Raw genomic sequence first — 14,447 nt, forward strand, 5'->3', positions numbered from 1 at the left:
TGTGGTCTTACCTTCCCTTCGGCTCTCTCCCTCTCTCCTCCCCTTGAACAGGAATACAAGCACACTAACCTATTGCTTTCTCTGATAAGCCTTCAACAACTTCAACTCGAAATTGACCCGAGTCTTAAGATGCACTAGTGTCTAGAGCACTAGTGGCTCTTTAACGGCACATTTCATCACTGAGCATAGCAGTCAAGTGGTCGCAATAGGCCGCCTGCTGTCCGGTCAAAGCCTGTCAGACAGTCACGGTTTGAGAATTCTGCTCTCTTCCTAAATTCTCTGACACCAACAGCCGAAGGCTCTGCAGTGTGACTAACCCTTAGCTCAGAGGTTTCAAGCAGATGCGTGTCGCTTTCAAGTTTCAACCCCTCAAAGGGAATAGAAACAAGAGCGAGAGCTTGTGAAAGAGGAAGTCAGCACTTTATGTACAGTATAAGACCAAGATAGAATATGAAGAAGATAGAAGATTACGTATAAGACCAAGACACTCTGTCCTCCTCTACCACGGCGGTGCTCATGATCTGCAACGCGGCACAGGGTCAACGTCTCTAAGGGTTTCTGAGACTAAAATACAACACATGGAATTAATTTATAATTATTGCGTTGGCTGCACAACAAGGATGTGGTTGCTGTAGTCAAATGGGGGAATGCAGAGTAGGTGAAACATGTACTGGAAGGGAGGAAGAAGTCTGAAGAAGGGAACAAAACAGGAAGTTGGTCTCCTGACGACTAACCTCAACCCAGAGACACACACTGGGCTTGTGTAGGCAGTGCGCATTTCCATTTTCTGTCATATGTTTGACCAGCAGACATTTCCATTACATTTGAATGCACAGATGTGGGAGTGGGTTCACACACACACACACACACACACACACACACACACACACACACACACACACACACACACACACACACACACACACACACACACACACACACACACACACACACACACACACACACTCTCTCTCTGCCACAATGTCATGTCTTGCCCGCCCATTCAAACAGGATCAGTTTGTGTCATGCCTCATTTCCTGCCACTGGTGCATCATTCTAACTGTTTACAAATCATCCTTCATATCCTCGCTGCGTTGTGGATCATTGGTTGTTGTAATCGTTGTTGTTGCAACGCTCCATTTCCCGGAGCTTTGCGAGCCCCCCTCACAAAAGAACCACTGAGTGTGCACCTGTTCAATCATGTGGAAGCGCTTCCACAACGCCACAGGTCTATTTTTACACCGATTCCGATTCCACGTCACATGCAGCGCGTGAACGGAAGAACACACTGCTCATCTCGTCTCCTGCCTTCCTCTGTGATTTATGAAACGTGGAGGACGACCGCAGACAGCTCCCGGATACGATTTACTTACAAAAACCGGAACATGTTTCTCTCTCTGTTGTCTTGGCATCATAAAGCAGCCGCTGCCACCAAACAGTAGGCAATCAGAAGACGCTACGCCTCATTAGGATGGGTGGGCAATGGCAGGGGGGGGGGGGGGGGGGGGGGGTGTTAACGCGCAGTAATCCCTGCTGCGCTGTAGGAGGCCTCCGGCTGATCTAATGGGGAACGACGGGGGGGTCTTGCTGCCTCATCATGACGTCTTCCTGTCTGTCTGTCTGTCTGTCTGCCTGCCTGTCTGTCTGTCTGTCTGTCTGTCTGTCTGTCCACTGGCCTGTCTGTCTGTATCCATCAGGGGATGATGTCAGGTGACCAGCGATGTCCATGTTCACATCGGGACAGGAGAGCCGTCGCTTGGAACGTGGAGGCGTGACAGAGACGACGGTTGACAGGAGATGTTGGCTACTCTGGCCCACCTCCGGGCGTGAGACCCAGCCCCGCTGTGTGCGGCTCCAGGCCAGACACTCCAGGTGCTGCCGGGGACATGTGTGGCCCTGTGTGTTCAGAACAAGAGGCTGCCCCATGAGGGCAGGGGGGGGGGGGGGGTAATGGGGTGGAGAAGTGACCCAGTTTGAGGAGGACTCTGTTCGCATCCCCAGCCCCCCTGCCGGCGTGTCAGGACCGGCTGCACCGCCTCAGTATCCCCGTCCCTCCCCCATCTCCCCCATCTCCCCCATCTCCCCCCCCTGGAGCTCCTCATACCCCGTATCTCCCCCAGGGCTCCCTTCACAATCCACAACCTTGCCTCATCATCTCCATCTGAACCCAGGGTGGTTCTCCCCCTCCCCTGGGGCTCCGTCACCCTCTCTGTCCTCATTTCTCATCCCGTTGCCCCACCCTGTGTGTTTTCTCCACCCTCACTTGGCTGGTGCCCCCTAACCCCCCCCCCCCCCCACCTAGATGATAACAAACACCCATGTGGGGGTGTTTTACTCTACATCCACATCTCTTATTATTGATCCGTGTGTCCGCGGGGGAAATGAGCTGACCAGGCGCCCTGCTGTCTGGGGACTCGATGGCATGCAAAGCCAACGGGAGCCCGATTTATGAATTGTGATGGATCGGTGTCACCGTGGATGATTGAATATTCTGTATGTCCATCACTGTGTATCTTATTAGGGCACCTGCTTTACTTATCAGAACACATCAGACACAGGGTCCACGCAGTGACCAAAACGTATCTGGTTACCCTGACAACTAGGAAATTGTACTTGAGCATGAGCGCAAACTGATGATAATAATAATAAACTCCATGCAATGTATGCTAGAGACCCAGCAGAAAAAAAGACAGAAAGAAAGAAAGAGAGAAAGAAAGAAAGAAAGAAAGAAAGAAAGAACCGTTTACAATGCTAAGTATGCTTACACATAAAGCCTAATCCTTCACAATCCAGTAGAAACATCTGCTGGCAGCCAATGGCAAGCGCAGCTGTTTGACAAACATGTGATGTAACATGCTTGTTGTATGCATTCAAATGTACAACAAGTCATACATAAATTATCTTAAAAGATCCGGTATTACACTGGTTTGGGGGTAATGGTTGTGGTTACGGTCCAGGATGTTTACTATGAGTCAGGGCCATAACACACTATAGGCAACGAGCACACAACCAGACTGACGCCATAGGATGCACAAGGCGATTTCTCGACCTCTTGGTCCACTGCTAAATGTAATCGCTTCTGTCCCTGTGATATCGAGTTAATCCATTGACACTTGACACAATAACAAAGACAGCGTCATGATATCTGACGGTGCTCATTCAGTGAGGGCTGCTGCTGCGATTCTTTATTTCGCGTTTCTTCACATGAGATGCTTCAACATAGACAACGTGTCTACCACAAAACCAAAAGACATGGATGTTTTTAAAATGAATTAATATATCCGATACCCTCTGATAGCTGACATTCTGTATGTGCAATAAAATACATCACAGTGAACACATATTCTCATTAAACGATGGGATACATCAACATCCACACATAAATACTCACGATCAGAAACCGGAGAATGTCCCATCCCAACAAGCGACACATACATGATTTGTTTTCATAATGATGCGCATCTCTGGCTGCATATTCGACGATGTCTGCAGTGGTAGAAGACTCGCCCTAGCACGCTTCCAGTGACACATCCAGACGTAATAACTCAATTGTAAGCACCGCCCCTTTCCTCCAGTAAGACGCGCGCGCCAGTATCTCGTTCCCATGCATTCTCCTCTCACGACCCTAGCGAGAGAGAGGGCGGGACCTTCCAGTTACACGGAGAGAGAGAGAGAGAGAGAGAGAGAGAGAGAGAGAGAGAGAGAGAGAGAGAGAGAGAGAGAGAGAGAGAGAGAGAGAGAGAGAGAGAGAGAGAGAGAGAGAGAAGGCGGGACTTCTGACGAAGCAATAACTGTTTCTGACATGTTTAGGAAATTGCGTTGTCAAATTTTCCGAAAAAAAACAATGCATTTTTATTCTCCTTGGCGTTGTTGTTGTTGCTGTTGTTGTTTGTTGTTGTTGTTGTTGTTGTTGTTGTAATTATTGGCGTACACAGTTTATCGAAAGGAAGTGGCCGGAATTTGCGTTACTGTGGACCGGGATAACGCTACAAGTCAGGATCCTCTCAGCCCACGCGCTGTCAGGAGCTGAAACATCGGTGCAGCCTCCTAATTGGACAGGCTTTGTGAGTCGTACTGTCGATATATATTTGCATCAGCAGCATCAAATTAAAACTTCAGACGCACGCTTTTTTCCATTCAATTAAATAAATCCAGCACATTTTAGATTTAGCTTTTATATGGATTCAGGAGCTCATCATCAAGTCATAAGTCCTACTCAATTTGTTTGATTTCGGCTGAATAAAAAATGATTTCGGCTGAATAAAAAAACAATAATTAAAGACATTAAAACATTGAACCATTCACCCCAAACTCCAACTGAAACAACGTCCCTACACCCGAATCCCGAAACTCCAACTGGTGTCGATGAAACTCGGGTTGAAACACCCACTCCCACACACCCATTAGTTCCTCTATGTAGCGCCCAATAAGAACAGGTGAGCGGCCCCGCCCAGCCGCTATCGGAATTCATGCAGGTGCAGCATTCGACAGGTAGCCTAGTCCCACAGGTGTGTCGCCGCTGCTCTACAACGCATTTGAGAGACCTGCTATCCGGCAGTAGACCTGTTTTTGGATAAGATGAATGAGGAAGTATGAGAACAATCTGGGAACTGTAGGCCTAATCAATCAACTCAGGGAAGCCTCCACTCAAGGACTTGTGCATGTCCTTTGCGCCTTTCAACATGTTTTGGTCAGGCGTGAAACACAGGAGGGGTGTTGAGATGGTCGCATTTTTAATCGGTGTATGCACCGTTTTAAGTCTTCCGTTCGGATCTAATGGAGAAATTATACCACAAAAACCCACTGGAGGTGTCAGTATTCTGCCCCCGATCAAACCTGCCGATGGACCTCAAGCCTTCCCCGACGCGGAGAAATCCAATATGCCCGTTTTTACAATGGACTACCCCAGGATACAGATACCCTTTGAGATCACTCTCTGGGTTCTCCTCGCATCTTTCGCTAAAATCGGTAGGTGATCGTACAATTAATAAAACAATTTAAAATAAGAAATGGGCAGGAATGATTCCAGGCCAACTGTTTAACAGTGTGTTATTGACCAACTTATTCTTGTTTTTATATTCAAATTTATATTCAAATTAAACTGCAGTTATAAGAAATTCAGGACCCCGAGTGACCTCTGTTTTGTTATTTTTGAATTCCTCTTCCCTCGGAAGTCTCCAACGTCTTTCTCCTTTTTTTCTTTAACCAGTCTTTCTTCTTCTCCTCTGTTTGCTCAAGGCTTCCATGTGTACCACAAGATCACCGTGTGGGTGCCAGAGTCGTGCCTGCTCATCGCCATCGGCCTGATGGTGGGAGGCATCATGCACTCAGTGCATGAGGAGCCCCCCGCCGTGCTGAGCTCCAACGCCTTCTTCCTCTACATGTTGCCCCCCATCGTGCTGGACGCCGGCTACTTCATGCCCACCCGGCCCTTCTTCGAGAACATGGGCACGGTATGGAGCCCAGAACCATCATCCCAAAATTATCCTTGTATTGTTTTCTCTGTATTTTCCTGACTCGCCCACATTGTTTTGGAACCCATCTCCGGGATTATTCACCCAGCGTGTCATACTGAAATCAATCACACAGCACAATACGGGTACACCATTGGCAACATCACACCATCACCCTCGTCGGCGTGCGCTTCTCTGCAGGTGCTGTGGTTCGCCGTGGTGGGCACGCTGTGGAACAGCATTGGCATCGGCATGTCCCTGTTCGCCATCTGCCAGATCGAGGCGTTTGGCGTGCAGGACATCAACCTGCAGGAGAACCTGCTGTTCGCCGCCATCATCTCCGCCGTGGACCCCGTGGCCGTGCTGAGCGTCTTCGAGGACGTGTCGGTCAACGAGCAGCTGTACATCGTGGTGTTCGGGGAGTGCCTGTTCAACGACGCCGTCACCGTGGTGAGTGTCACCGGGGAGGAGAGTGTAATAGGGAGGGGTAAGGATGGGCTGTTTCATTTGGAAGGATGTTGTGTTTTTTGTTTGTGGCCCCTTTTTTTTTTTGTGGGGCCCTCTCTCTGTGTGATTGTAGAGGAAAACATGTCCTTTACTGTGGCTGTCTCCATAAAAAAAAACCTGAGGCCAACGGAGAGGAAGGCTTGTTGCAACATGTTACTCCTGTGTTGTCTGTGTGGGGAACCTGCATGCCATAAGACATGCTGCTTATCATTGAGTCACAACAAACACTTCTGAGTGACAGTGTTGGTTATAAGCGCTGGACATCCAGAGGTGCATGGTACAGGTAAACTCTTCATGTCACTCGGATAATGAACATCATCTATTTGCGTGCTACGTAAATCAAACAAAGTTTAAAACTGTATAGGTGGGTGTGAAATGTCAACCTGAGGTGAGAAAGTAAAAAAAGCAGACTATAATGAAGACATGAACACTGGTTTTCTCGGACTGGTTCTCTCCGAAACCGTGAGATCGGGTTTCAGCAGCTATGTACCACACACTCATTGTCTTCTTCTGTTGGCTGATTATTTTCCTGTGTGAAGCATAGGATGCATTATGGAATTCTTAAATATCACTATTAGTGAGATTGATGAATATAAACACTGTAGGAGGAACATGGACCTAGTGTAAGTGAGTAGGGGGTTGTGGGGAATGTATGAGGATAAGGCAATGGTTCAGAAGAATTTCGGAGTGTGGTTTCCAGTTTGTTCTGATGTCACCCAACCGGTTTCTGACAGAAGGGCGGGCGGAGTGACACAATCATGTTAGCACTTATTCAAAACACACTATAGCTAGTGGTTCAACCACCTTGTGCATTTTCTAATGCATATACGGACCAACCAAATCACACACACACACACACACAGACACAGACACAGACACACACACTAAAACAATGTCATGTTTTGTATTTATTCTTTAGGTTCATTCACTAAAATGAATCCTCAAATGATATGAGAAAAGACGGGGGTGGGTATTGCTCATGGAGTACTCCTCTGTGATCCTTCTACCTTTGTATGTATCCTGGTTACTTCTGTGAACAGGAGTAGTTGGACCCCTTTGTTTAGTACACAATAGCTGACCCAGGGCTGAGACCAAAGACAAACACCTTGCCCAGGAGACTGTAAACGTTCTCTCCCATACACAGCCTCTCCCATACACCTCTCTGCTACTTCATTTTTAGGTTGAGATTCATCATGTTGTTTTAAGACCAAACTTCTACAGGGTCATTTCGTTCATAACTATCCTATGTGGACTTGGTAATATTCACACGAATACACTAATCAATTGGACCAGAGTGCACCCTGGTTCCTCTGGCCTACGGTATAGAAGGGGATGTGGAAGTCTCTCAAGTTTGGCTGATCGGCCCTATCAAGTATGCTGGGATACCAATTCCTTCATGCACAAATCCTTTAGAAATCCACAAAAACTTTAGCCATGAATTACTATGTTTTTCCTGAAATTCCATTTCAGGTAACTAGGCTACTTGTAATCCTTATGGGAAACCCCAAAAACTGGTAACACAGATACTAACCCTAAAACTATAGCCATAAATTGGAGCAATGGCGCTTTAAATTATTATCAGTGATCTACGTCAAACAGAAGCATGAGAAAGGTGATGCTTGTTCCGGCTCCTAATTGCTTCAGATTGAGACATTCAAAGCCTTGCAGTAGAGGTGTTGAATCAGATTATCACAATGCAAACAGTGCAGTGGTGAATTCAAATGATTAATGAATCCTTTCAGGAACAGATATTAAATTGGTTTCTTTCAACCCCCAACAGCATATGTAGAAGATTGGCTGCATGGGTTGTTTATGCAGACACAGAGACTGTGGCACGCACGTGCAATGGGCTATGTCAACATGGGTGTGCTTAGAACAAACCAATATCTCCCCCTTCCTATCAGAACAGCCTGTTCGTTTAAATACCAAACCCACTTAGTTTAGGTTGGCCTTTTCCTAAATTGTATACGTGTGCTCTGGCCTGGATACTGGTGGCTGAACGCTTTCCGTGTTCGTATGTGCAGTGTGTTGTATGTACTATCGAACATATTTTTCTTTGCTTCCCTTTTTCTGTATCTAGGCTAATGTGAAGTAACCTCTGTTCAAAAATAGTCAAATAATAGTGCTAAATAAATAACGTTTGTCGTGCTTACCTCTGTACACAATACCACACAGCTAGAGATTAAAATAAGCACTTCCGTGTTTTTCTTTGTGTGCGTGTGTGTGTGTGTGTCAGGTGCTGTACAACATGTTCAACTACGTGGCGGACATGCCGGTGGTGGAGCCGGTGGACGTGTTCCTGGGGGTGGCCCGCTTCTTCGTGGTGGGGCTCGGCGGCATGGGCTTCGGCCTCCTGTTCGGCCTGGCGGCGTCCTTCACCACCCGCTTCACCGGCAACGTGCGGGCCATCGAGCCGCTCTTCATCTTCATGTACAGCTACCTGGCCTACCTGGTGGCCGAGCTCTTTGCCATCTCCTCCATCATGGCGTGAGTACCGGGCGCCTCCGTCACGCTCTGCCCCACCCCCCCCCCCCGCCCCGAAACCTCTAGTCCTCTGTGCCCCAAAGACTTAAAAGGAAGGTGGAGGAAGATGACCTTGTTGGCTCGTACGCTTTTGACGACTGTAGCGTAGGTGTATATATATGATGTTGTATCTTTTATTTCTTAGATGCTTTTATGCAATATAAGTTACTGCGTTTAGTTATTCTTATAAGCGCCGCAATACCAGAAACAATTACATAAAAATTGAGGGCATTTAGCAGACGCTTTTATCCAAAGCGACCTACAACAGTTAATACACACAGACGGCGGAGTCAGCCATGCAAGGTGACAGCCAGCTCGTCAGGAGCAGTTAGGGTTGTGTGTCTTGCTCAGGGACACATCGACACTAGGAGGAGCCGGGGGATCGAACTAGCAACCTTCCAGTTACAAGTCAACCTGCTCTAAGCTAAGCTGAAACCCACCAACCAACAATTCCTTTTGTGTGTGTGCATACTGCACTTACATATGCTAATAAAGCTAATAAAAATAGCAGAATGGAAATAAATCTCTTTCTGTATCCTGTTCTGAGTCAGTCTGTCCGTGAGTCAGACGGTTTGACCGCCACATGCGCTGACTGTTGTTGTGTTGTCGTGGTCTCCTGTCCGGCAGCATTGTGACCTGTGCCATCACCATGAAGTACTACGTGGAGGAGAACGTGTCCCAGCGCTCCTGCACCACCATCCGGCACGTCATCAAGATGCTGGGCTCCATCTCGGAGACGCTCATCTTCTTCTTCCTGGGGGTGGTCACCATAACGACGGAGCACGAGTGGAACTGGGGCTACATCCTGTTCACGCTGCTGTTCGCCTTCCTGTGGCGAGGGCTGGGTAAGAGAGAGGCACGACCACAGGTCAGCCACAACCAGCTCGCCGACCACTCTTTTGCTTCTTCTTGTGTAGCTGAAAAAAAAGGGAACTATAAATACCTCCTCCTGGACTGGATAATGCAGTGTCTGGGCCAGTAGAATCAATTTTCATTTTCTAAATATGTTGTACTTTGCATATATTGCAATACGTTTACTCAATCTTATAAAGATTACCACTTGTTAAAACAGAAGAAGCTCTTTTTGTATTTTTTTTAGGGTTAGGGTTATTTATTTTTTGTTTTGTTGTGTCATTGCAGTAATGTAAGATTGTGCTTCATTCTGTGTGAGTGTGACGGACTGTATTTTACGTTGTTAAAAAAAAAAATGGCCTCCTCCTAGGCGTGTTGGTGCTGACTCAGATCATCAACCCTTTCCGCACCATCCCCTTCAACATGAAGGACCAGTTCGGTCTGTCGTACGGCGGCCTGAGAGGAGCCATCTCTTTCGCCCTGGCCTACACCCTCCCCGACAACATTGGCCGGAGGCAGCTTTTCATCACGGCCACCATCTGCATCATCATCTTTACCGTGTTCATACAGGTAAAGAAGGTTCATCCGTGGCATTTCTGACAATACCCCGTTGCTCGCAACGAGGGTCTTCATCGCTATACCGTAAAATAAAATATAAAATAGTTTGTTGTTTTAGCAGTGAGCATTACGTTACGCTGTGATATGTGTTTGAGTGGTTACGCTTTGTTTTTGACCTGCCCCATTTCTCCACCTGTCGCAGGGAATCAGTATCCGACCGCTGATTGAGCTCATCAACGTCCGCAGAACCAACCGCGACCTTGACACCATCAATACGGAGATTCACTGCAGGGTACGACAGTGGATTCATATTGACAGGCATGTAGAAGTTTTTACAACGCATGTCAGCATGGATTTTTAAACTTTGCTTTCTCCAATCAGGTAATGGAGCACACACTGTCTGGAATCGAGGACCTCTGTGGACAGTGGAGTCACTACTACTGGAAGGACAAGTAAGAACCTTTCCCCCCCCCCCCCCCCCCCCCCATAGCTGTGAAGTCTGTATCTTTCAAATTGTATTTAAATGAAATTGGATATTACAAATGACCTACTGGAAAAGGCTAAATAAGGGAAAACTGGTGTTGCATGACGTCTGTCTCTGTCACGAAACTGCTTGTTTTGTCACAAATAATAATAAAAAAAAGCAGGGTGCCATGACAATGTCCCTGTTTGAGTCTGTGTCTGTGGGGGAATGGTGACCGTGTTGTCTAGAGTCTGGGCTCAGCTTTCACCTTCCTCACACAAAAGGCCGGGCTAAGACTTGTCTTTCTAAAGCCCTTGAAGCTGGTCTCCTCTGCCTGCTGCTTCCCGCGGGCTCTGTCCTCTACTGTGGCAGCTGAGGCAGACCAACAGTAACATTTGATCTCATGTCTGCTTCGTGAGATAGATGTTGACATCAAATACTTTTGGATTTCTCAAATTTCTGCCTATCCACGGCTCCAGGCTTTGTTTTTCTATTAAACATTTTGACATTCTCTCTTTTTTAGTGTTGTTGTTTTTTTAACAACGGTCTCTGCTTTCCGTAAACAATGTTTGCTCAACACTCCCTCGTTTTCCCTCTGCTCTCCGCTCTCTTAGGTTCATGAAGTTCAACAACCGCATCCTGCGTAAGATCCTGATCAAGGACAAGCGGGCCGAGTCCAGCATTGTGGCGCTGTACAAGAAGCTGGAGCTGCAGAACGCCATGGAGATCCTGGACACGGTGACCGGGGACCTCAGCGCGGCACCCTCTCTCATCTCTCTGCAGTACGACACCCCCCCCCCCCCACCCACTGCACACATCAGCCGCACGTCGTGGTGCACAGCTCGAGACGGTCGGGATATGAACTGTTTTTTCCCCTCTCTGTTGCTCCTTTCTTTCAGCGAGGAGAAGAAGGGCACGGCCGGTATTCCGAAGAAGAAGTTCGGGAGGGCTGACCTGATGAACATGCACGACCTGCTGTCCAAGAACATGTACAAGATCAGACAGCGGGTGAGACGGAGTCACAACCGTAGGGACAACCAGAGGAACCCTCCATTTCTGTTCATAATGCACGTTTATGTTAGCGTGTGCTATGTTATGGTCCGGCGAAGGTACCATTGAAGTGATGATACTTCCTCAGGGGTAGGGTACTAGTGACCATATGCACTGCAGTTTATGTTTTGAATTGGAATTGGCTGGGGTGGTGACTCCACCTGTGTGGGGTTTTTGTCACGAGCTGTGGCCTGTGGAGTCAGTTTCACCAGGTGACAAAACATCATCTAGACGAAAACCGGTGCCAAAAGCTTTACTGTAGACAAAGGAAGTGTTGATTGTGTAGTTTCATTTATTTATTTTTTTTATCTCGGTTTTGAGATGGTCTGCGTAATACCCGATAACTTGACGCCACCTGCTTTACACGCAACCTCCTTTTGTAGAGAATGTTGCAGTTGCAATGGCTCTTCCTCCCCCCTGCCTTTCACAAATGTTGTTGGTTTCAACACACAAGATACCAAGCACCTCGGTAAACAAACTGCTCTGTTGGTTTGTGGCCCTGAGCTGTCGCTCAAAAGGCAGACCTCCGTCTGTTGCAGTAGGGGGGTGGAGAGGTTTACATCTTTTCTACTTTCTTGTGATATTTCAGTTTGTATCAATAATAGTTTAAAGTTTAACAACAAAACAACAAAATCCTGCAAGTCAAAGCAAGGCAGCATTTCTGTTTTTACACATAATATACTGTCTGAAAACACTGCTTTTTAAAATGTATGTATCAAATATAATTTCCAGCCAGACCAACAACAAATTTTTTCAGTTTCGGGAGAACAATGAATACCTTTTTAAATCAGGGGATTTGTTTGTTTGATTTTAGGGCCGTCTCCTAATTGCCACATGGGACTTCTAAAGAGTTTCTGTGTTGACACAGACTTAAGTAAAGAGAGGAGACGATGCCTATTGGAACAGGGCAGTAACGTAACAGTCTAGCCTAGTATCTGGACTCTAAACAGAAGCATTAAGTTCCCTCAACCCTTTAAAAAGGTGTGGTCAGTCTCTGTTTAGCAAGGTAGGCTTTGTTCTTAAATTGCCGCAAGAAATGGTTGTTCAAATAGTCTGGGGGGACCTACAGTACTTGTTATGCTATACCGTCACGTACCTGAGACATCCTGGATTGTCCTAGAAAGTGTGCTTAAGTAGCTAGAGTGTCTTTCGAGGGTTTAGGAATGTTGTTTAGGACGTTTCAGAGCTCATATGTATTCCTTTACGGCCCTCCAGACATTTTCACTAGACTCTCCGGTGTAGTCCTTCTCTTGTGCCTGACGTTCCCCATGTGCCTCCGCCCTGTTTTGGGAGCAGACGGTGGCGTACACCAACAAGCACACGCTGCCCAACGAGATCCAGAGCAAGGAGATCCTGATCCGACGCCACGCCAGCATCCGACGCAGCGTCCGCCCCGGCAGCTTCAGGACCGAGGTAGGCGGAGACGCGGCCGTCTCGGATGAGTGTGGGAGGGTGATTCACCCCTTTGGGTCAAAGGCCAACAGTACTGGGTTTGATCTGCCATTGTCCACACCTGACCTGTGGGTGTCCCTGAGCAAGACACCGAAACCCCTCCCTGCTCTTCAGTGACATGTATCTGAATTCATGTGTTTGTAAATCACTTGGATTAGCCTCTGCTAAATGACTATGACTCATGTGTATTATTGATGTGACGTAGTTCATTCGGCTTGGTTATACTATATATGGGATTTATAAATAAATCAAATGGGACTTATGCAATGATATCATATCAATAATATGTCTTAATATTGATTACCTGACATTAATGGCATTCCTTCGTTTCATCTCATGATTTCTATTATTTTTCCTTCTTTTTTTAACAGCCGGTTCCAAAATCTCAGAAGTACTTCTCCCTGCCTGCCGGGCAGAATCTGGACTCACACTTCCCTTTCAAGAGACGAAGCCGTGCCGGTAATTCTACCGATCAGGGCTCAGACCTGTTCCTCTTGGGCTGTGCTCCGTTCTCACAATAAGATACGACTAAATCAAATCATCTTCACGAGATGATTATGATTATCATAGAGATGTAGCTAGATGGAGGAAGACAGGAGAAAAAAAACCCAAGTATACAAAAAACACTAAATACGCATTTACAGAAGAAAAAAATCAGAATCAGAATCAGCTTTAATGGCCAAGTATGTTCACATACATGGAACTTGACTCAGTAGGTGTTCACTCTCTCAGACAGGTAGACGTATACAAGTTAGACACTAAGCAACATAACATAAGTAAACCACACAAATACGAGAGAGCGATGTACCGAGGCGACCATCCACGGCGCCATCCTGGTATCTCGGTACCTGGTGTGTATTCTGTGATGCATGTAGTGTGACGCCGAAACAGGACAGGCATGAAGGAAGGCAGGATCGATTTCGCGAGTTTAATCGTCCGAACCTTGTCCCCCCCCTCGCTCCTACCAGGCGACGAGGAGACCATGTCGGAGGCGGCCTACCCCTCCAGACGCATCCGCTTCAACCAGCCCTCCCGCTCCTCCTCCTCCAGGGCCATGGTGCCGCTCCAGAGAATGGGCACGCTGACAGAGGCCTCCTCCGTGGACGTGGTGAGCGAGGACCCAGGGCGAGGGCGAGGGCCAGGGCGAGGGCGCCCTCCTCCCCTTCCCGCTCCTCGCCGCAACTCGGACAACGTGCCCGCCGAAGACACTGAAAACGAGGAAGACATCGACGACGACGCGGAGCGCGCAAACCCGTCCACGTCGCCATCTTGGGCCGCCGGGCCACCGGAGCGGCCGGAGAACCGCACGGCGCGGAACCCCCTGCTCAGGAAGCCTCAGTGGAACCCCAAGAAGCAGTGAGGGGGGGGGGGCCTGTGGTGGGTCCTCCGTGGCAGCAGGACTACTGGGGAACATGGCTCTCTTTAAGGGGCCCCAGGCGGCGGCCTGGACCCCCCCCCCCCCTCCCCCCCCGTCTGGCTACGGTGTGGTCAGACGAGCCCGTCGGCTTTAGGAACCAGTTCATCTCCAAAGAGACTCGATCCGTCGTGCTACACTGCCATTGGCTCATCCCCCCCCACCCCCCCCAATG

At 47.9% G+C, this 14,447-nt stretch overlaps 1 protein-coding gene across 1 annotated transcript; it reads left to right on the plus strand.

The window, feature by feature from the left end:
* Nucleotides 1–4,682: 4,682 nt before the first annotated feature.
* On the plus strand, nucleotides 4,683–14,218 carry slc9a2 (solute carrier family 9 member 2; the record flags this gene model as incomplete). Its single annotated transcript, XM_084477995.1, has 13 exons — nucleotides 4,683–4,968; nucleotides 5,239–5,453; nucleotides 5,655–5,903; nucleotides 8,197–8,447; nucleotides 9,111–9,328; nucleotides 9,706–9,905; nucleotides 10,096–10,185; nucleotides 10,275–10,345; nucleotides 10,971–11,138; nucleotides 11,256–11,364; nucleotides 12,703–12,819; nucleotides 13,230–13,317; nucleotides 13,827–14,218. 13 exons carry the CDS (start codon nucleotides 4,683–4,685, stop codon nucleotides 14,216–14,218), a joined length of 2,454 nt encoding a protein of 817 aa, XP_084334121.1.
* Nucleotides 14,219–14,447: the final 229 nt, after the last annotated feature.

This window comes from Micromesistius poutassou, assembly GCF_964030765.1.
Source record: "Micromesistius poutassou genome assembly, chromosome: 14".
Lineage (NCBI taxonomy): Eukaryota > Metazoa > Chordata > Actinopteri > Gadiformes > Gadidae > Micromesistius > Micromesistius poutassou.